The sequence below is a fragment of the Dermacentor andersoni genome, chromosome 1, assembly GCF_023375885.2.
Source record: "Dermacentor andersoni chromosome 1, qqDerAnde1_hic_scaffold, whole genome shotgun sequence".
In the NCBI taxonomy this organism is placed as follows: Eukaryota; Metazoa; Arthropoda; class Arachnida; order Ixodida; family Ixodidae; genus Dermacentor; species Dermacentor andersoni.
Window position 1 is genome coordinate 72,458,150 of NC_092814.1, and position 23,351 is coordinate 72,481,500.

A 23,351-nucleotide genomic window follows, 5' to 3' on the forward strand; every position below is an offset into this window, starting at 1 on the left:
TATTGTGAGACGAGGTTTAGGCAGCCAGTCTCTTCTTTATTCTCTCGAGTGAGAGCCCCACCACCAGGCCCCAAAACGGTGATGTTGAGTATGTACAGGTGAGAATATGAAGCGTATGAATAATGCTCACAATATATATATATATATATATATATATATATATATATATATATATATATATATATATATATATTGCACGGAAACATGCACGTGCACTGATGCGCATTGTTCCGTCACTCCGCACACCATCGTTTTGCGCTGCAGTGGTGCCTATACGAGAATCCCCAGTTCTCCAAGCAACGGCGTAAAAACACAAAACAAGAAAATGTGCCAGGAGTAAAGGCGAATTGAGAAATGACCCCATCGCGGGGGGCTCGCTATCTGGGTCGTGCATTCGATGCCCTTCTAGCTCACCCCGTGGAATGCAGAAAGCGCTCGTCGCGTCTACTGCTGCATGCACTCTACATGCGGCTTCAAATTGCTCAACTATGCTCCAAGCGGCCACAAACTGAAACAAGCGCCTTTTCAATAAATGTGTGTTTTTTTTTTTTTTTTCTCAGATAAAAGTCGCCGCACCGAGAATGTACCAGGAAATAGGTTTTGGGCGCCTAACTGCGTACGATGCTCGAGGGTACCGTATTTAGGTGACGGAAAACCGGTTCTGGGAGCTGATGTAGACCGTTTAAATATTGAGTGTTGCGCAGAGAAAAACGATTCGCAGGGAAACAGGGGTGTCGACTGTCATGTTTGAGGGGTTCGCGGATTTCAGACTCCACTTTCATTTCCTTACAAGAGCGTATCTCGAAACGAACAAGTATTCTTTTTTTCTTTTTTTCATAAGTCACAAAATTAAACGGAAATCTAATATAAGCCTAATATGCGAGCAGACTCCTACGTTTGGGCCCAGGCTGAATGGTTTCGACAAGAGGGTATTCAAATAGACGTGTGTTTGCTATAGTTCGATCACCGCGCGGCACAGCGCTTTTTCTTTGGGACTCAGCTCAGTTCATCGATCCCACAGAAACAGTGATCGACGTCACTTGCGTCATCGTGGGAATTTTGAGTATCGAAGGTGACGGCGCGCCGCGCGGTAGTAGGGCGGCCACTCCACCCAACTCCTGCCCTTAATTCACGAGTGTGCCTGTTCTTGGAAAGCTTCCTTTATATCAGTCAATGATTTAGAACAAATGTGCGTGCGCCCGTCCTACGAAGTAAGATGAGGCAGGCGCCCAACCGAGGCACCGGCAAAAAAGGCGCAACCCGTGCAACGAGGTCAAGCAGCGGGATAGGGGAAGAAGCCCCGACGGTCCCCTGAACTCCGGAGACGCCGGTTGCAGGAGCTCGCGCCGGCCACAGTCGAAGCCCCAAAGTCGGCGCTGACGGACTGCGCGCCGAGGGGATGCCCTGCTGCTGCCAGGTGAGAGCGGCGCGCCGCCGAAGGGGGGCCACGTGAGCGGCGAGCGCCCATTGGCTGCCGCCGAGCGTGACGTCGTGCGACGTCGCGGTACGGCGGCGGACTGTTCGCCGGCCGACTCGGCCGCGCGCCGTCAGTTTGACGCGAGAGCCAGAGGTGGAGGTGATACAGGCACCGGCGTCGTCGGCTTCGCGAACTTCCCAAAACTGCCCGTCCGATGTGAGTGTCAGTGGGCGCACAGCGGGCTCCTCGATTCGGCGCTGGGGAGTAGCACGCACAGCATGCGCGGCCAGCCGGATTGTGACACCCTGTCCACTGATCTGCTGCCGACCACGCATCTGCTGGGATGTTTTGCCGCTAACGCCACATGCTTATACACAAGTGAGTAGCCGCTATCTTGCATCCTCTCTCCATGTGTGTTCCACTTCCCTGGTGTCTTTCTTTCTTTAATTTTCTTTTATTTTTTATTTTGCAGTCTTGCGCGCGTTTTCAATGTTTCCACCCTTCTCTGACTAACCGAGACAAAGGGACAAGAAAAATGTGTGCCTTTGCTTCGGAAAGTCTTACGTGCAGACGACACGCCTTTCCTCGGCTCGCGATCGTTTGAAATTGAAAGCGTTACTCTGCGGAGGAGAGGGAAAGGACTACGGAAAATAAGATATCTGTTTACCGTCAAGTGATTGCACCTGTCCCTGACGCATTTTGTTGCGATTGAAACCGCTCGGTGACACGGACGGGACAGTGAACTTTTCTCGCCTTCCCCGGTGTACGGCTGTCGCGGGTCGGCAGAATGATTTGTGCTCGTTTTCGTCTGTCGCTCCCTCCTCCCTCACACCCCCTTCTTTTTTTTTTTTTTTTCTTTTGCACTATACGGATGTCGCCGTGGTGCGCTGTATGCATGTCTGAATTTAATTCTGGGTTTTTATGTGCCAAAACCACGATTTGATTATGAGGGACACCGTAGTGGGGAACTCCGGTCAAAATTTGACCGCCAGGGAATCTTTAACGTACCCCCAATGTACGGGACACGCGCGTTTTCGCATTTCGCCCCCATCGAAATGCGGCTGCCACAGCCGGGATTTGATCCCGCCACCGCGGCGGGCGTATGTATGTCTGTGTGGTGCACAATGCATAAAAATAAAAGCAGACTTTAGTGCTCGCCTTTAGTGCATATTAATGAAAAGTTTGGGAATGGGCCCCTTCTCGATTTACTTATTTTCTTATTTTTCTTACTTTTTTTTTGCGCGATTCTGGCGGTGCCCCGAAATACTGTTTTTGAAAGCTAATTTATATTTATGTGAAGCACAGCAGCGCGACGCCGTCTGTAATCAATGGCCGCTAAAAGCTTGCTCCTTAAAATTTTATTTTCATACCCGTAGCGCCATGAGCAAATACAATTTCTGTAAAAATGGTCCTTCCTGCATTCTCACCCGCTTAAGTGTACTGGTACTAGTTTACTCTCGCACTATTTCTTCACACACACACACACACTATGTGGCACGTGCGTTATGTTCACGCCAACCTTATTGGTTCGTGCTAATATTGACAAGAGCGTCTACTGTGCGCAAAGGCGCCTCTTCCCAGTGTGTGTGTTCAGGAACGTTCCTCTCCATATACGGAACATTGGAGCCCAATGCCGTACGCTGTCACGGCTCGTCGCACAAATCAAACTTGTCTCTCGCCTCGCATGCGTATACGCCGGCTGCGAGTGCCTTCCGTGCGACGGTCGGGCTTGCTGCCAGATTTCAATTGGAAGATTACGTGGAGGCCTCTTCCGCAGCTGCCGGCTCGAATGGGACGGCAGCCTGCAGCCGTTGCTCTCTTGTGTGGCGATGCATTCCTCGACGGCTGCGTGCTTGCGCCACTTCTTTTTTTTTCTCGCGCGAACAGACTGGTAACCAGGCAAGACGTCAAGCTAAGGAATGCGAAGTTTCCATCGCGAACGCTTTGCAAGGCCGCACGTGAAAGGGTGTTGCCCACCAGGGACCGCGCAGTGAGACTTAATTTCCGCATGGGCGACATACCTACATGCGCTATGTTTGTTAGCTGCGAAAAGACACGCGCACTCTTCTCGAACGGAAAGAGGCACGTTGAGGGCGTGGAGCTCCGGGGAGAGGGGAGCGCAAGGCGCGTGTCCAACGTGCAAACAGTGGGCACCATTGTTTTGCTGTTCCCCTGAGCGTTCGGAGAAAAACTCGTTGGGTCCAAGGAAAAGCCGCTTCCCTACAACGATGCTGCTTGCGGGGCAAAGCCACTTCGGTGGCTCGCACCTGTACGGAGCCGCGCTTTGGGCTATCCTCGGGAGCTGTTGCCCTCTTGCTTTTCCTCTTCTTGCGGCCGTTATTGTTGTTATCGTTGCGCAGTGTGACGGCGGTCGCAGTGGGCCGCAATTCGGCGTCTATTTACATCAGCGTGCAGGTATTTACGGTTTCCGGGCGCTATTCTCGCATTCCACGCTAATCTTGCGCGTGCACGATAAGGCACCTCGGGTGAGGGGGGGGGGGAGGTGGTGGAGGACGTGCTCGCGGCTCACACGTTGGGCGTTCCAATCAACACGGTTTCGCAGAACACGCGGGAACAAATCACGACCGCTGGCAGTGCGGGCGAGAAATAACTGGGGCCCCCGCGCTGGTAGACTGTGCGGGCCGTGATGCCATCATTAGCTGCGACGAGAGTTGAGCATAAAAACGAGGTGCGGCGCCTGGCAGCCGCGGGATGCTGAGCCGAGAAGGCTCAGAGAGCTGAGTTATGGACGGGGCCAACACAGCAGCTGCTACAGCGGGCCGGGGGAAAAAATCCCGACGCATGTATTAGGATGGATGTGACATGCTTGCAGATTGTCTAGCGGGCTGCGCGGCCCAAATGCTGCTTGTCACGCCGGATCGGCCGCTTAAACTAATGGGCCGCCCTTCCTGAAACAAATGGGACGCGCTTTTCTTTTTTTTTTTATTTGTTTATTTTGCGTCTTTCCGGCCGCGAACCGTAAGGCCACGCGTGGAGCTCCCATTGATGCGCCCACCGGCGCGGATCCCTCGTAAAACGTCGAGTCGGCCCGGAGCCCCCTTTGAAGTCGCGACCATCGACGGCTTCTCTCCGGGCTTTACTGCGGCGACCAACAAGCAAGCGCGTCGCGAAGTGAGTCCTGCGTGCGCTCCTAACGGATACATTTCAATCACTGATCCCCTACTCTGGCACTGCGCTCATTGTGCCGACGTCGCACCGATGCTGATAAGCATCGGGCTCGTTCCAACACTATGTCACCCAGTTCGTCCTTATCGCGAGGGGCGCAAGGAGGCCCGCTCTGCAGCCTGTCTCGGTCTGGTGCGCTTCTTCCCTCCCGCTGACAGGTTGGCTTTAAACGCGTTGCGGCCGCTTATCGCGCTGCGCATTCAAATAAAGTCAGCTTTATTTCTTTCAATACTACCGAAATACATACTTGGACCGATATTCTACATGCTCGTGGCCGCCCCGACACGAACTGCATACACAGGTCAGGTTGAGGGTAGAATGCTGAACCAAACGGAGGAGTGCGCGTATTCCCTGCTAGTACAAACCTTGGCAATGGAGAGAGAACATTACACATAACCACTGGCACCAACTCATGCACTGTTTGTGTTATTTAGATAAAATACCTTGAAGTACTTGCGCTTTTGCTTAGTTGTTGTAAGACGTGCTTGAACGCAGTCGACGCCGGCAGGGGGCAAGCGCTTATGGCTTACTATCCTCCCTGCCTTTACTCCGTTTCACGTGCTCCACATCGGCACCTTCTCGACTTCCGGGCCCCACATAGGTTCGAAGGCTTTCTGTGTACATGACTGCGAATCTGCTCTATTCTGGTCTTCGGCGCTATCGGAAACAGTATCCCACAATTCGCTCGCGGCAGCTTCTGACGTGTTATCGAACCCGTGTGCCCTGCGTGAGTTAAGCGTCCCCTTCCTCGACCAAGCTTAGTTCCTTCGGCATAGCGTCGCAGCACACTTATTGCAGAAATAGAGAAAACATGCTAAATACTCAAGATGCTCAATAGTAAGCCTGGCAAATAAATTCCCAACACGTGTACGTTTCTTAATGGGCTGCGGTGGTCTCTTCTGCAGAGTCGTAAAAAGTATTGTGCACTACAAGGCTAAATTTGCGTAGATAAAAGGCCGAGCTGCATCGATAACAGCGAATAGTGAGAGTTCGGAGCAGCGAACTGGTTTGATTACATTTTGTCTGACCGATTTCTTTAGGGGGGGGAAAGAAAGGGGAGGGGGGCAGCGCAAACATTTCAAGATAATGCGCGAAATGTTGCAGTCGACAGCGCTAGCTTTATTCTTCCCATCCGGTGAAACAGCAATAAGATTGAAATTTTAGGGCGCCGTTGATGGGTTATTGTTATATATCTCGTGCACAAGGAACGAAATTGCAGTGATTATCGTTAAAAAGAAATTGGTGCGTCGCCGTAAGGCTTAACTAAAAGCTTGCGCAAGACAGTCAGTTAACAACAAGAAATGAAACGGAGGGTTTGACGAAAATCCGTCTGTACGAGGATGATCATGGTAAAGAAAGCAGACGCTAACATGGTGAAGAAGGCTCACGTGTGGTAGCCGATACGTCTCGTTCGTTTTCTTTGAAAGTTCTATTTTGTTGTTAGTATCCGCTTTTCCTTACCAGCACCAGCTAATAGAAAAGCGAATTCTTTAGATTTAGCATGAGTCATCCGGGAAAATTCTGCATGAGGCGAATTTTAAGATAATTTCTACGCTCTGTACCGGTCCACAGTGAAGCAAGTGCTACGTTCGGACCTACTCTACATGTAGATTGATCCTGCGCACTGATATCTACGATACGCTTGCTAAAGTAGGGATCAGTGTTCCTGCGCCACTACAAGTTCCTGCCAGGCAGGAATTTCCTGCCCGTCATTGTGGATAATAACGGCAGATGGCGATCACAAACTTCAGCCTCTGAAATAACCTCGCAGTTCACTTAATTTGCATAACGGTGACTTCTTGCGCGATCATCTTGCGCTAAGGTTGTAGAACCCCGCGTGCACGGAAGCTGCACGCCACAAGGTCTTCGGGCACCTGGGCCGCGCTGCTCCTGGGAACCCCTTTTATATTGTGGAGCGTTAAACTGTTGGCCAAGGGCGTCGCCTGAGCTCGGCGCCACGGCCACCAAGCTCGTGCACATCGCCATGAGCGCGTATAGCCTTCCCCGTATGCAACCTCTGGGAAGCGCTCTCACGGGAGCTGCTGCCGAAGCACAGGTTTAGTTCGAAGGTTCCTTTAGCTTGGGCAAACAGCCGTGCGCGTCCCGACTTTGCGGGGAACTCGGCTCGACCCCGGCGACCCTGTGGGAGACCCAGCGGTTCGCGCCCCCCGGTTCCCCGGCCGTCGTCACTGGGTCACGCTTGGGTGCCGCACCCGCGTGCGGCCGTCGTGGGCCGGGGCTTCTCGTATGACGTACTGCTCGATTTTTTTTTTGTCTCACCCGTCCGAAGAACAAACCGCTTTCTTAGCCGAACCATCCGGCTGTGCGCAGTATACATTTCCAAAGCCTACGATGTCAGCCGAACGATGTGGCTGATCACCTGTCTGCAGCTAATTTTGGTCTTTGGTTGATGAGCTATACCATCTCAAAAGTCGATGACCTATACCATCCCGGCCATTTGACGTGGCCATTTTCCTACTGCTGCACACGTCGACGAGAAAGTTTTGAGGCGTCTCAATAGCTCCTCACACGCATGTACAAGCGTTTCGCTGCTTGGAGTTTTTCTTCTCCAGACCATTGTCGGCAGTTTAGAAGCTGGGCGAGTTGGTGCATGACTATGTTATGAAACGTTGCACGAACAATAAGACCAACACAGGAAAAAAGCGAAGCAGACGGAAAGATCGCTCTTTCCGTCTACTTCGTTCTTTTTCTTGTGTTGGTATTTTTGTTTGTGGAACTCTTCCTAACATAGACATTATCGGCACGGTGCCGATTTTAAAAAGTCACTGCAAAATAATTCGGCCCGCCGCAAATCTATGCACTCCTGCTTTTGTTTCTTGAATAAGGCTAATCGTAATCGCTGTTTAAGTGCTCGCCACGCCTTGCGGGTGATCCTCTCGATTGCACAGTCTTGGTGCGCCAAAGTTTCGTGATCGGAGTTCAATACGCAAGACGCAAGTGGTTGGAAATTGGTTGGTTGGTTGGAAATAGGCACCGCAATAAAGAATATATATATATATATATATATATATATATATATATATATATGTATGTATATATATATATATGTATATAATGCCCTGAAAAACTCTTGGTTGCTAGCACCGGCAAGCAAATTGTCTGGCTCATACTGCTCGAAGGGAAGGCTGAAAACGTGGTCACATGCCACGACACCTCGGGACATTTGTGACATAGCAAGGCGCAGGTCGGAAAGGAAGAGGGAAAGACAGGGAAGTTAGCCATGGAGGAAACAATGTCACACGATAGTGTCAGCGCACATTCAATCGCTCTATGTGTCAATGGCCATCAACTTTGCGAGCGTCCTATACTCTCGAGCCAACTGCGATTCCGCGGAAACCCGAGCTTTTCACGGCATGAGCGCCAAGAAACATATGAAATCAAATGGGACCCAGCGGGCACCTCCCGCGCCCTTGCGTATATGTGAGGCGAACGGCTGTTTAGGAGCAGTCGTATGTATACCGTATTTGATACATAACCTTTTTTTCTCGCGTGCTGGCTTGGCGGACGTTGTGTAAATATCCGCTGTGTACGCGTTACAGCGTTATACGCGGTCGTAACTGCTGTCCGGAAGAGCTCACCTCCTCTGCGGGTTCGGCCGACGCTGTAGGCCTCGCGCTGTTTGCACAATATTCAAAAAAAGAGCCTAGGCAAGGAAGAACAGAAAAGCCGTTGCGTGACAGGAGGCGCTTTGGCGCGCGACCCCTCGCGCGTGCGCAAACGTGGCGTGCATCGGTCGCGTTGACTCCAAGCGCGAGACCACTTTCACCGCATTTCCTCAGGCGCAAGTGCAACACCGATGCCACCATTGGGTGACCCAGTTATGAAAGCCCGTGCCGATGCCGTCTTTTGTTGCCGTTGTTGTTCTTGTTGTCTTTGCCTTTTCGTCACGCGTACATTGCACCGTGCATGGTGTCAGGCGCCGCCTTCGCGGCTAAATTTGTGCAGGACCACTCTCGCAGATCCGTGTTTGCTCGTTTAAGAGAATTGGCCTGCAGGGCGAGTACGGGTTGGTGCGGCCTGTTGCACGCGTTCGCCACGCGGCTCCCCCCCCCCCCCCCCCCCCCCCCCCGCAGAAGGTCCTTGGAAGTCGCTCTCGCGAAGCGGCGCCGCTGCTCCGACGTCTGCTGAGAAATTACTATTTCGAGACTCAGTAGCGTGCTGTAAACAAAGACAGCAGAACAGGCGAGTTGGTAGGACAGTTTTATGTCGTACCAACTCACCCGACACGGTTCTCATATACCGTATTTACTCGATTCTAAGCACCCCCTTTTTTTCACGATCGCGATGCCCAAAGTGAGGGGGGGTGCTTAGATTCGAAAAATCTACAGTTACCCTCCCCTCCCTCTTTTTGCTGCGACATCACGACGAGACGGGTGCGAGAAATAAGATTTTATTTTGCAAACATTTAAAAGAAAAATTGGTGCAGAGTGTGAACCCACCGCTTGTGTCGGATGCTCAGTCACTATCACTGCCACTCGAGTTCGTCGCACCGCTCGAACCGCCGCTCTCGGTATCCCACAGGAGGTCGTCTTCCGTTCCGTCGAAGTGGTTTGTGATCGAGCACTTCTTAAATGATTTGACCACAACGTCAACTTGGACCCGCTTCCAAGCGTCCGAAATCCACTTTGCGATGGTTGATGGGTACGCTTTCTGCAGCTTTCGCCGTACAGCCGTACAGTCCGGCTGTACGGCGTACTCGCGCCGCGGCCGCCGTGCCACCTCGGGACTCCGACGGCTCCGGCTCGATGACAGACTGAGCAAGCGCGCTTGGCGCCCTTGGCTACGCGCTCTTCCTAACAAATAGGGGGGTGCTTAGATTCGCATGCAAACTTTTTTCCCAATTTTCTCGTGAAAATAGAGGGGTGGAGGGGGGGGGGGGGGTGCTTAGAATCGCGAAACTACGGTATATGTGTACATCTGTTGCGTGCGTGCGTGTGTGTTCAGACCTGTGTTAAATTCTATTTTCTTCGATTGGGAGGGGGATAAAAAAAAAGGGGGGGGCTTATGATTACTGGCGAAAGTGAAGGCCGAAAGCTCCATTTCTCAGACTTCCATTCTCAAATTTCCATTTTTCAAATTACGAAGAAAACGTGAGCGCCGGTACGTCAGTGTACCGTCACGGATTTCAATGCATTTTCTTGCATGTTGGCCGTTTTGGCACAGTGCTCGTAGCCTGATTTTTTAAGCATTTTGTTTCTTTTGAACGCAATCTAGTCCTTTACCTATAAACATTGCACCAAGAAACACATCACATGGTACCTATACACAACTTAGTAGAACCGCGTAGACACTGTCAAAATCCATGACATCACGGCATGCTTCCGCTGGAAGCTCATGTGGGGTGACGTCGCCGCCCATCTTTAGTTTTGGCATATTTGCGAACCGTACTTCACTTGTAAGGTTGGCAAGACATACGCTGCTATCGCGCTAAGAGTGACTATTTGCTAGTGCAGAAGCGTAGTTTACTATTACAGCTTAATTATCATTCATTTTTGAGCGTTCTTTTTTTTAAACGCGGACAAAAATAGCTTTTCGTGTCATCCAAAATTAAAACGGGTATAAAAAATAGCCTATTTTCTTCTCCGCAAGACGTGCGAGAACGCTCGTGAACTGCTGTGTACCCGCCGCGGTAGCTGAACTAGTGGCTATGGCGTTGCGCTGTGGAGTACCAAGGTCGTGGGCTCGATCCCGGCCGCGGCGGCCGCATTTCGATGGGAACGGAATGCAAAAACGCTCGTGTACCGTGCATTGGGCGAAATTTGAAGAACTCCGGCTGGTCAGAAGGTAAACCGGAGTCCCCCACCACGGCGTGTCTTATAAGTAGATCGTTGATTTGGCTCGTAATACCCTAGAACTTAGCTAATTTAACCGCTGTACACTAACTCGAGCAGCGTGGGGCCCTGAAGTGCCGTCTTTCAAATGGATCGGGAGAGTGGGCTGAAAATAATGTTGTTGTTTATTCTCAGAATGGTAATAGCTATCAAAACACCATTTCTCAGATGGTGTGTGCTGTTGTCTTACGTCAATGTATCTGCCGGGGAAAACTGAATGCTCTTGAACACACCCAAACGAGAGTGACAATGGACCATTTTTAAATAAAATAAACAACGTGCATTTCGATCGGGAGAACTGCATGTACAGATGCAGTCGCCGTTGTGTTCGTCTCGCTGACGTATGTCCATACAGGGCACGCACAGCTCGAAGTTCAGTTTCCTGTATCGGCTACGCAGCACGACGAAGTGCATTCAACGCGCCGAAGGTGTAAGCGTGAAACTCTTGCCGACGATTTTGTACCGGCGATGTCATTTCACGGGACATCTGAGGTTCAATGGCGAAGGGGAGCGAACGACTTCGCGTTGCTTCGGTGAGCTTGGCAGTACCCCGCTGTAAGAACTTAATCTTGAGGCCTCGGCCCAGCCGGCTCTCCAGCTGTTCTGGGACGTAAACTACCCCAATCTGAAAAAAAAAAAGGAAATAAGGGAAGTGAAGAGTGTAGGCTCAAACAGAAAAGACATGCAAGAGTGGAGAAAGTTCTTTCGAAGGAGAACAACGGAAACATTTGCTTTATAAACAGACTAGTGCGTGTATCATAAGAAGGAAAATGTCAAGGCGTTTATGTATAAGACCACGTGATAACCGTTGTCCCGCGCGCGACACACAGACTCGCAAATTCTCTATGTGTGTCTATTTCGTCGTTGGTAGACGCTCGCTCGTGTCGCGAATGCAACGGTCAACTCGGTAGCACGAGCCAGGCATGCAGCGCTATCGTATAACTAACCTAATTTGTCCTCGCTTCTCATCCCTTCACCCTCTCTCGGTGCACTAACAGGCAAATGCCTGGTAAGTGGGTTTTATGAAAACTGACTCTTGTCGTTCTGTTCAGACCAGCGGAAATGCTAATCTTTTACCTTCGCAGTCACATTTCCTTTAAACATTTCCGTTCTGTCTCTCCTACAGATCTGTAATCTATACAGATTATCTACTTTAGGTGTGTGTGTGTTTTCGTAAATCTTGATAAATCCTGTGGTGTCTATTATAGGAGTCAATTGATAAATGCTATAGCACAAGTTTCTTTCTCTCTTTGTGATGTTTATATATGTTTACATAATTAATAATAAATCTTGCTTTTTGAGGAAGCGAGCGCGACTAGTTTTGCTGTTGTTGACGACGACTTGCGCCCTCGCCGACAACCGTACTTCACTTGTAAGGTTGGCAAGACATACGCTGCTGTCGCACATTCTTTGCTGACAGAACCGTCCGTGTAAGCATGAACAAAGCAGTAATAATTGTGAGAGGGTTGACAGAAGGCCAATTGATTCGGTTGATATAAGAGTTGAAAGGAGGCTATCAGAGGACGATGTCGAAATATCGCTTTTCCTTTGAAGACCTCCGATAGATATTTCTATTTTCGATACCGGTAGAAGACGCGAACAGTAACAGAGGTCTGACTGCCAAAAAGCCTATCTTGTGAGCCATGATCTGTTGTACTCTTGTAGCATGGTGTGTATCTGTGCACCCGGACGGTTCTCATTCAGAGAAAGAAGTGGGTGGTCAAAATGAAGAGATGTCGGCACGTTTCCAGACTGCGAAGTATGACAAAATGTGGCTCCCGTGATTGTGCCAAATTTTTCCAAGTTCTGACGTCTATTCTTATCTTGTAACATTGTTTTTAAAAGTTGCTCTTATGTGAAAAGGAGTAGCCGTCAACATCATAAAGTGATCGAATCTCTTTATTTTCATTGCGATTAAGAAAGGCGACAAGGACCTATTTTTAATCCCCTGAGAGCCTTTTTGTTTTGTGTGCATCGTTTGATAACCGAAAAGGTGCTAAAAATAATTTCAGTTGGTTATTTACACTGAGAATGAGTTGACTGTACAAACAGGCGCCGATGCCGCATCGCGGAGCAGGATGTAATACAGCCCACGCTTTCGCATCATCCTTTCCCGCCGATTTTTTTTGCTCACGTTGGTCCATCGAAAGGTTCAGCACCTCCTTGGCTCGGCGCCCGCCTGTAGGAATGACGACGAGCTGCTCGTCTCGGCGGCCGTAGCCCCTGACCCCGGGTGGCGCCCGCGAGCCCAGCTGGCAGCCGGCGGCCGCCGTTCACGTGCCGGCATGCGTTCGGCACATTGACGCGCGCCGGCCTTGGCGAGCCGCCGCCGCGCGCTCTGGAGTGTCCCGTTCTGCGAAAAACGCCTGTAAACACTCCAGCGTGGCGCTGGTGCGGCCCACTCTGCCACCGGCGACCCTGTCCTCCCTCACGCGGCCAGGGGCCGTGCGAGTGCGGCGCCGCGCTCGGGGGAAAGTGCGTTTCTTCGACTATTTTAATATCTCCCGCTGTGCGCTACCTGGAACCCCCTCCGCACCTTGGCAGCCGAGTGTGAACCAGGAAAGCCCGAGGCTGCCCTCCGACCGACGGAGCCGTAGGGGCAGCGAGGCGGGCTTCCTCCTGTAACGGAAGGCAGCGGAGGCGAGATGCCGCCGCTCTTTATCATTAAGCTAGGCTCGCGGTGGCAAGCAAGGTGTGGCCTCCCGAATTGGAAAAGTGCGCTGAATGTGCGGGGGTACCATTTGCGCTCACGTATGACGCCCCTCGGCAAACATTACGCTTTTTACTCCCATTCATCCTATCGAGAAGCTAGCGAAAGACGCTCGTGTAACAGCGCGATGAGAGTGCGTAGTACGAGTCCAATTATACACGTCTGCGCGAGCAATTCTTTTATTGCTCCCTGTTCGTGTGCGATCTGAATGCCGGGGTGGTTTTTTGGCGCGGTTTCCTGTTTGTTATTTGACGGCAGCGCAATATTGGCGCGTCATCGCAGCTGCCAGAAAACTCTTCTTGCCGAGCTGCTATGGCTTCGGGGGTTAAAACGTCGTCCGATTGGCTTGCCCACGCGCGAGAAGCCTTGTTGCTGTTCATTCATGACGGTTATCGGCACACACGTACATCTGATTGAGCCCAAGGTAGAGCGGAAATCCTTTTGTTGTTCAATCTATTCATTCTGTGTACGCTACGACCTTCGAATCCTTTTCTGATACGCTGATGATTTCCAATCATTGTGCGCGCCCTTTCGACAGAATACATACTATTGACGATGACCGTTGCAACTACGCACCTTTGAGATAAGCCTGTCAGAGACAAACTGTTCCGCCATGCGCGGCGTCCACCGTGTATGACCAGCGATAGCGTACAGGCATCGCAGATAACCCGCGGTCATGGCTCCGGATGCGCCCTGTCACTTTTTGACGGCTCGCAGTCCTCGACCTCGGGAAGTCGTCCGAGGTCTCACCTCATCTGCTGGCATGCGAGCACTCGGCGTTTGGTGGTGGGTTATTTTGCCAAATATTCGAAAATTGCAGTTCTTATGCGATGCAGAAAGCCATTCTGCAGATACGTTCCAGTTCTATACGCGAGCCCATTATTGGGCAGCAGCAGAATGTGGCCCCGTTCAAAACACATCTTGTTCTCCTTTCTATATATCCCTTCCTTTCATTTGCCGCGAAAGCGTTTTGTGGCCACGCCTCCGAGCGCTGCCCAAGAGATGTCTGTAGGGGAACTGACGTCACCAGTCGCACTCATGTCAATGACATGACAATTCAAACTTCCATGCGGATTACTTAGAGGCGTCGCGAATGGCCGCGAGCCGCTCCTGTGTTTACCTAGTTTGGTTCAAAAGCCAAATAGTCCTGCCTTTCTTTGCCCTTTCATTTATTTGCACCAGTCGTGGCAGCATCCCCTCTCCCGGTGGAGTGTGTGCGCACGCCATTCACAAATAAGCGCCGCCCCCGGAGACAGTGGGCGCGACCATCTGCTGGCGTGTTGTTGTCATTCACAATTGCAGTTCGAGCGCCTATCTGCGTTGCGCGTGCCTGCCGGTTTCCTCCTGGCAAAGCCGCATGTGCGAGACGCAGCGTCATGTGCAACGGGTTGGCTGTCACGATAAGGGTCCGGCCCGGTGCGCGGCCTCGGTACGAAGCGACGGGGGTCTGGCCACTGTCTGGCCAGGTCGCGCCGCAGCTTGGCAGCCCATCTGGGCCGGTTGCTGCGCCCCTTTTAGCCGCCGAAGGTGGGAACAAGCGGCGCGGCGAGAGATCCGCTTTCGCCGTAACGAGATCTCCCGAGTCTCTCCCGACGAACCTTTGGTGCCGAGGGCGAACGCGAAAAAGAGATGCTTGATGAGGCGCCGTGCCGATTGCGCCACAGAACGATGGGGGGAGGCGTGCTCTCCGGGGCCCGAATGGAATGTAGCGGAAGAAGGAGGCCGCCGTGTTCCTCTACGTTGGCGTCCCGTGATGGGGCTTCGCTTTTCCCGGCCACCGGCGCATGCGTCCAGCGCCGCCAAAAGGGCAACGCTCCTCGCAGCAACTGCCGCGGCTCGCGTTCCCTGCATCGGCCCGCGGCGCTGTCACACTCGCCGCTGCTTTCGCGTTGGTAAACCCCCTGGCTGCGCTGCCGCTATCGTGCCTGTCGACGTGTCACCATCCGTGCTCGCTCACGGACTCGTGTTATTCGAGATGATCACCGACGTTCCTACTCTCGTCTCACGGCGGCTAAAACAAAGGCTGCTCATTCGGCGTGTTACGGTGGTGCGTTGCTTCGGTGTGCGGTCGTTTCCTCCGCAGTGGGTCATCCTGCGTCTAGATTTAATTTATGAATCTCTTTTATCAACTCCAGTGCCTATGTTCAACTCTTATATGGCAACCAAATGCAGAAACACTTCCATCTTATTATAAATAACATTTTCTGTTCATCAGCCAGCGGATTCACGTAAAGAATTTCGCTTGCGTCATTTACGTGGGTTGTCATGTCTTCGTGTTCTTGCTTGCATTGTGTTGCGTTAAATTTCGTAGCCTCATTATTTGTTTATTGCTAATCCCTTGCTTGTGATTTTTTTTCTATCACTCTCTGGTCAAAGATATCGTTTGAAACCTAACTTACTTTCATCACCTTTATAGGTATTTCTTTCTTTCTTCGCTCTCGTCAGTACGCCTTCTTTCATTTAGCCTCCGCGAGACAAGCGAACGAGCAAGCAAGCAGACGTGACAAGCAGACGTGGCAGCGGATGCAGCCTCTTGTCGTCGCGCTGGTGTCTTGGGGAAACGGGAGTGACGTTATTTTTTCGGTGATGGCGTCTCGGATGAAGCCCTTGCGAATCGCGCTCGTTGTGGACGTTCGTGGCTGCTCGCCGTTCCCGGTCGAATCCCTTTTACGGGCACGTGGCAGGTACTTTTCAATCCGGAGGGACGGCTGGTGCGCCCGAGCACCGATGACTGTAATTAGGCGCAACCGGCGTGGCGTACTAAGGCGCGTGGCGCGCCGACCACGTGTTGCGGGAAAGGAAAAAAAGGGCGCGCTCGCGGCACGAGCGGGGGATGGACGCCGGCGCGCGCGCGGGAAGGCGTGGCCGCCGGCCGAGGGCGCCTCGCTCGGACGCGCGCCTGCCTGCGAGTAATGGGTGCCCAATGCGACGTCACGTCTTGGGGGACGCCTACAGGCGCATGATTCAAAGAGAGCCATCCAGGAATTCCCGTTCTCGTTCATTTATTTGCTGTTACGCCTACTTCCCCCGGCGCCCTGGCTGTGCGCTTTGTTTTTCAGGCACGCAGCTAAGTTCACGCTAAAGTAGAATATTGTCTTTCTTTTTTTTTTCACTCTCTCTCCCTCTCTCACCGAGCCTCTCTGCAAGTCTTGGGCCTCCCTGAAATGTTCGTTGCACGCCGGCCATGCTGTGCTTGCACACCGGCAGTTTATTAGAGGGCCGGGGAAAACGCTGTCGGGCGTGAACCTCTTCGGTGCGTTTCAGCGTTGGCCGTGGAGTAGCTTGCAGCTCCCGTGTGTCTAGCCGCGCTCAGCACGCGGCTCGCCCATTCAATGTCTTGACTTCTCCCAATTTCCGCCACTAGGAAATGCCGATGCGCCGTCGGAGGTGGCTTGCGCGTCGCCCGCCTCGCGTCTCTCCGCTTTTGCTGATCTCTTTGCTTTCCATTAGCGAGGTTGAATTGCCTTCGTTGAAGGCGGCGTTCAGCTACGAGAAACCCGCACACGGCGGCGTGTCCTCCCGACGGGCGGCAGACGTCGTGTGCCACGCGGATGGGCTCTCCCCTGGAGCCGCACAAGCCGTGTTTGAGGGGAGGGTCACTGCACTCTGGCGTACACCTTGCGCCTCTCGGGGTTCCCTGAAGCGTGCATGCGAAGAGTCGTTAATAAGGCACAAGCCAGAGCCCTAATCCCGACTCAAATGGCCGCCTCCCCTCCCCCCGCGGGGGACGAGGATGGTGGGGGGGAGGGGGGCAAGGTGAACCCCTCCGCGATCCGCTTATTCACCGCGAGCGGGGGCCCTTTATGGCCCTAAATGCACTTCCGAGCGCCTTTGAGCCCATGGTCTGGGCCGGCGAAGAAATAGAATCATTAGTGGACATGTCTCCCGCTGCGCCTGCTCCCCGCACGGCCGTCCTTTTTCTCCTCCCGCGGTGAGGTGGTCCCCCGGGCGGGTCCGACAAAAACCCACTCTACACGCCGGAGGCTGCTACAAAGTGCGCCCGTCTTGCGGTGATCCTTTAATTTTGTTCGGCCTGACCGCTTGCCTTTCGCCCCGCCATGAAAGAGTTCTCCCGACCAGGGGACCTTGTCTGGTGGGGGTAGAGGGGACAGGGAACATGCGCACAGGGAATTTCCCATAGCGCATGCCTTCGCTCTAATCCGCGCTTTCCCAGGCACGGCCTCCTCCTTGTCGGAGGAAGGTGACAATGGCTCCACCGTCACGTTGCTCGTCCGTGGGCTAAGACGTGTTCCTCCCCGTTGTGCAAGCTGTGCCAACGTCTCAAGTGAGCCGCTGTTATTTCTGCCTCTGTATACGTACGCCTTACAATGACTTTCGCAATACAGGGAAGGGACGTTCAGACGAAGGCGTTAGCCGGATTGACGAAAATAATTCAGTTTATTTAGCAAAGAATGAAAGTAAGCAGACAAAAAAGTAAATAAAATGAAATGGGGGTGGGGCAGGGCGGAGTCTGATTCGTTATTTAAGTTTTCTCTACTATTTCGTACATGCTTTTCTTTTTCTCGTTACCTGTAGCCTTGTGACGTTTGACTACACTGGAAGTTATGGCGGCGTAGCTTGATGTTTGCGTGCTATCATGAGAGGAGTTTATGTGCACGTAATGAGAAGGAGACGAGAAAAGTGCATAACTTGGCTCTCAGCCAATGTCGGCAGTCATGCGGAAAGAAAAAGCAAACGAAGCTGGAAAAAAAAAAGGTCGACACACAGCAAACTTGTTTCTGGTTCATCGTTTATCTAATCGCTTTTTTTTTTTTTTTTTGCGCCGTTGGTTCCGGTTCTTTAACTTCTCGCATACGCGAAAATTCCACTTAGGGAGGGATGCACTCGGCTTCATTTTCGAGGCGCCTGCCTACAGCAAGCCGATCGTGCCATGCACAATGTATGCATTAAGTACTTTTCTTTCCACTGATAAGAATCGTCAACACGCGTATATTTATCTCGTGTTTCGTTAAAGGTTGCAGTAACGACACTCCGAACATCTGGGCGGCATCGTGATTCATAGCGACGAACGTGTTGGCGATGGCCGGCAAGGAATTTGGCGGAAGCCCTTGCTGTTACGTGATTTATTAGTCGGCATTCTCAGTGCTTGCGGTGTTATCCCGACGACCGAACAGCAGCTACAAGAGGCGCCAGCGTGGCCCTGCGACGCCATGTGCAAGGTGCATGTCGAAGCGGTCGCGAGCAGCGCGTTTGTTCTGCTCGCAGACAGCAAACACCGATCCCCAGAAGGCCCCACGAGTCGTTGCCGCGGTCCGTAACAACGGATTACGCGCTCCACGCCGGAGGGGGGAGAACCTTGGAGACACAGCGAAGGGGTACACATGGCAGCCGCGGACGCCACTGCGACGTTAGGGGAGAGTTGTTGCGCGAGACGGACGCGATTGCAGAGTCAACAGCGGCGCGCTATTGTTTGCTCGTGTGCATTTCTCGACAAGGCCGTTGTCTTGTTCGTTTGCGCGCGCCGGTCCCATTTGGCGCACACGCCGTGTCATGGGGAGCCCAATGCCTGCGGCCGCCGCCTGGATGGATCCTAGCAGGGCGTGTGTCCGAGCGGTGGGGCCACGCAGCGGCCGTCGGCTGGTAGTGCTCGCCGTTCCGACAGACACACCGGCGGCGTGCCGGGCCTCGGAGCACAGCCGGCAAGAGTCTCCCGAAAGGTACCCGCGGTAACCTCCCGAGGCAGTTCCCGCGGCGGCCGCCGCTCAAACAAGCGGCGGCAAGCGAAGCGTTTGCCGATGGCTGCCGCTGGGACGTGGCGGCACGGGCGGGTGGGCTCTCGACCTGCTCCTGGAATGCTTCCGCAGAAAAGGGCGCGATCTCCTCCCCCGCGGGCCCCCGGGCGCGCGAACAGCTCCCCTTCTCGTATGTGTGTGTCGCCGCCTTTCTTTGCGCCCGGCCGCCGCGCTGCTCGTCTACTACCTGGCCTCCGGCGGTGTCCATTCATTACGGCCGCGGTCCTGCTGCCGCAGCTGCCACCTCCCTGGCGTCGCGCCGTGTTCCTGGAAAGTCGTGGAGTCATGCACGCGCTCGCCATCACCACTTGTCGACAGTGTGCTTCAGCGCCGTCAGGCCTGCTGCCTTGTTAGCCGATCGAAACAAAAATAAAAGGAGCTCGACGGGCACTTCGCTGGAGAAGCTACAGCTGGCAAACTTAGAATCTACTGCTGCGAGTTTGGCTCCTGTGTTCGTGTGCGCCCACGGCTGTTTTTCGCTCGTGCGTGTCACCGAGTGGTTGTTCTATTGTACGTGGCCTCGCCTTCTGCATTTAGCCGTTCTTTAGTTTGTTTTTTAATTATATGTTCGGCGTGCATATCAGGAAATCTTTTTCACCTTCTTACCCTGAAGTCATCGGTGAACTATGAGAGCCCTGGCGATCCGTGCCGTTCCATTCACTACATTGGTGCGCCCTTTCTTGCGTGTTATTTTTTCTTCTATCTCATGTTATACTCAATGTTCGACCACTGGAGCCAACCAGACCGATACCACAGGCGTCTGCATGCACAAGTATGTCCCCAAAATGAAATTCTGTATGCATCCCCAGCTGAAAGCGAAACAAACAAGCAAGATGCACCAGATTCCCTTACGTGTCGCGTTCACCAAGTCAGCATTGTCATGTGCCTGAGACACTTGCGCACGTGTTCTGAGTTTGTCGCGCGCACGCGCGACAATCCCAGAAGCTGGTTTCTTCGAATGAGCCCGTCAATAGCCAACCACTATCAGAAGACTATAAGAAGCCAACTGTGCATCCGCGAATGTACACAATCCTTTCTCTTCACAATCACCGCTCACTGCTCCTTTCCTTCCACACACACACACGCAGACAGATAGTCCTCAGAAGGTCGGTCCACCGGCCGAGAGACAGTTGGGCAAATAAACCGAAGATAACCGCGAATTTGTTCTACGCATCCTTCTAAATACGGCATTGAAAAATTGAGTCACTCCCTGTCTCTCTCTCTATATATATATATATATAGTGTGCGTGTGAAGCATATTATATTTAGTATAATAAATTATTTCAGCGACAATTGTCTCATTATTAAACACTATGAGATTCGAGACAGAATAATAGTGTCTCCAGGACATATGACTCGCAACAAGGGCGGAGGAAATAAAACTCGTTGTCGGATCTACTTTTTCGTTATCAAACTTAGGCGGCCTATGCCATTTGTACGTTTGCAGACCCGCCGTGGTTGCTTATAGTGGCTATGGTGTTGGGCTGCTGAGCTTGAAGTCGCGGGATCGAATCCCTGCCTAGGCGGCCGCATTTCGATATGTGCGATATCCGAAAACACCCGTGTACTTAGATTTAGGTGCACGTTAAAGAAACCGAGGCAATCAAAATTTATCCGGATTCCCCCCCACTACGGCGTGCCTCATAATCAGATCGTGGTTTTGGCACATAAAACCGGATAATGTAATTTTTTTTAAATTCGATTGTACATTTGCAGCTAATGCGAGCTCATAACAAATGGGCGCTTAAAACAAAATTCCTTATTTAAAGCACGCTGTCACAAAGAGTTCCAAGTGATATTCAGCGCGAAATCGAAAGTGGCGCGTCAGGGCCGCCATCTTGCAGTGATATGCCTTCCGTTCAATTCCAACTATTATCGTCCTTTGTTCGCTGCCGGCTGATCGCGTGGATAACGCGGGCGGAGCGTCCCGCTGACCACTGACGAAGCGCGGAAGGAAATGGCATCGGGAAAAGCATCGCTACAATATCGCGGCCCAGGAGTGCCGTCTAACCACGCCTTAAATTACGTCACGTGGCGATAAGACGGCACATGTGACATCCCGTATACTGTGCCGGCCGGAGCACCAAGCTTACACATTATATACGCAAGGCCCGCACTTGGTTTGTGCCTGTCGCTTGAAGAAAGGAAGCGAATTGGAGCTGGTCAACAGCGGATTCACGTGGAATGTGTATCACTGAGGGCCAATTTTTTCTGCCATCAACAGCTATTGTCGCCGCAAGGTTTTCTTGCTTTTGTTTCGTGGCACGGCTGTTGCCATGCGAGGACGTAATTTTAAGGCGTGGTCACGCGCGCTCCTGACGCGCTCGGTTTCATGCTGAAAACGAGTTGGAACTCTTCGTGCCAGCATCCTTTAAACAGGTTTTTTTTTTTATTATTCGTTTTAGAAGGCGATTTGTCATGAGCTCGCCAGCAGCTGCAAATGTTCAACTGGTATTGGAGGCCTGAAATTTATGTTTCAAAAGTTAATTAGCAAATGTCCATTAATTAGGCGGCTGAATCATTCGACAGGGGTTTTTATTTCGTCCGGCCTTGTTGCGAAACTCGTCCTGCAAAAAGTATTGCGTCTCGAATTCTTTATGTTTAGAAAATTACAGACACCCGGTACGCCGTAAATAATGTGAAAATCTTATATTGACACGGGATGGGCAAGTGGTGATGGATTATACCTACTGTCATTTCGTTCTTTTCGTTGTGCAGGCCGAAAAGATCAATGCTGCTTTTCTGTTTGTCTGGTATCTGCCGCGCGAAGCTGCTTGGCCTATGAGTGTCCAGGAGAAGGCATCGATTGTGCGAAATTCCGCTATTATCCCATTATCAATTTGTACTGCAAGTATTTCGAACTTGCGTTTGTCGTGAATGGCGTTAGGAGATATGAGTTTACGTTATCAGCTGGAGGGGTTGCGCTGAGCTGCTCTTCAGAAGCGTCTCTTCGTGCAACCTTCAGGCCTCGCACCTACATATATAGCAAGTTCTTTTTTTTTCTTTTGCGAAGCAACTCAGAAGCTTCTCTTCCCGCTAACCTCCATTCCTTCCCCATGTCAATTCTCTCTCTTTCTCTTTGAAAAGACTACTTTTTTTAATGACCTGTGGCAGATAGAAAGCACAATACTAGCCCTTCAGCTCGATTGCCCAAAGAGGCCGACCTTACTTGCACGAGAAATCGAAATCCACGCATGATTCACGAATTAACAAATTTTTGTATACTTAATTCTTGTAACTAATTATTTAGCTGCAAATATTGTGATTTACGAATTGTAGCCGGTGAGATAGAAGGGCATGATTTTCAGGTGCCAGCCGTCGGCTAAGCAGTGACGACTGCCCCAAAGCAGACGAAGAAAACGACGACGAAGACATTTATTTATTTATTTATTTATTTATTTATTTATTTATTTATTTATTTATTTATTTATTTATTGAGCGAAGAAAAGTTTGCTTTCTTGCCTAGTCGACTATTAGCCATACGATAAGAGCATCAATTGCCAATCGGATCGCGCGCACGAGATTTTTCATTCGCAGTCGTTGCAACTTCTCCGAATCTTTCTTTTCTTCTTTTTGTTAGTCATCGCCGATGGCACACGAGGAATTGCCGCAGAAAGTTGTGCAGTTTTGAGATTCTCGACATCGTCAAGCAACGATCCATAGGAGGTGGCAAAGCGGGCTTTGCGAGTTTGCGGCTCGTTCGCTGTGCGCTTCCCCGCGGCGCACGGACAAGGTTGGCGCGGACCCGCGCGTGTGGCGCAAGCACGGGCCTCGCGTTGCGCGCGGGAAGAACCGCGCGGTGGGCGAGGTGCGCGTGCCGGGAGCGCTCATTCATGCCTTTCCAACTGGACTCGACCCTAGGTGCGAAAATGTGCCGGGGCCCCGCGCTTCTTGGAAGCGCACTGCTGCCCCATCTGGCTGCACGGAGAGGCCGCCGCCACTCGCTCTCGGCCGTGCGCTCCCTTAACGCGCTTCAATTCGCACCTTTCCGCTCCTGTTTTTCAGTCGGTGTCATTTTCTTTTCCCCGTGCCCGCAAAATGAGTAGGCTGCGTATAATACTGCAGATCAGTTCAGCCACCTCTACTTAGAGTTCCCCGTAAACGGCTCTGGTCGCCGATAAGCCCGCCAGGCAGCACAATTACTGATACGGCCATTTGTCTACGGGTAGGGGGGGGGGGGGGTGTTGCCGAGAGGTGTTTTCCTTCTAGCGTAGGCGCCTTCCTTCGAGAGAGGCAGTGGCGTTGGCTTTGCTGCAGCCGTTCGCGGCAGGCCTTCCCCACAACCTCGCTTCGCGCACGCCGCCACCTCCAGGGGCCCACTCGCTTTCCAGAGGAAGCGCCAGCCCTCGTTCGAGTAACGCGATAGGTCTCTCTTGCATTTACTTCTTTCTTTCTCCCCTCAAAATTGTCTAGCAGCTTTAATAGGGCATGAC

At 52.0% G+C, this 23,351-nt stretch overlaps 1 protein-coding gene across 3 annotated transcripts in view; it reads left to right on the plus strand.

Moving 5' to 3' along the window:
* The first annotated feature begins 281 nt into the window (after window positions 1-281).
* Window positions 282-23,351, plus strand: part of LOC126544996 (fibroblast growth factor 17-like) — a 103,309-nt gene continuing 80,239 nt past the window's right edge. For 2 of the 3 annotated variants that reach the window (XM_055061609.2, XM_055061608.2), the window contains exon 1: window positions 282-1,795. Coding sequence is in view for 1 of the 3 variants with exons in the window: in XM_055061608.2 (XP_054917583.1) it covers window positions 1,782-1,795 (14 nt within the window). In the remaining 2 variants the exon portion in view is untranslated. The remainder of the gene's footprint in view (window positions 1,796-23,351) is intronic. The other variant, XR_008608584.2, reaches the window with a different exon arrangement.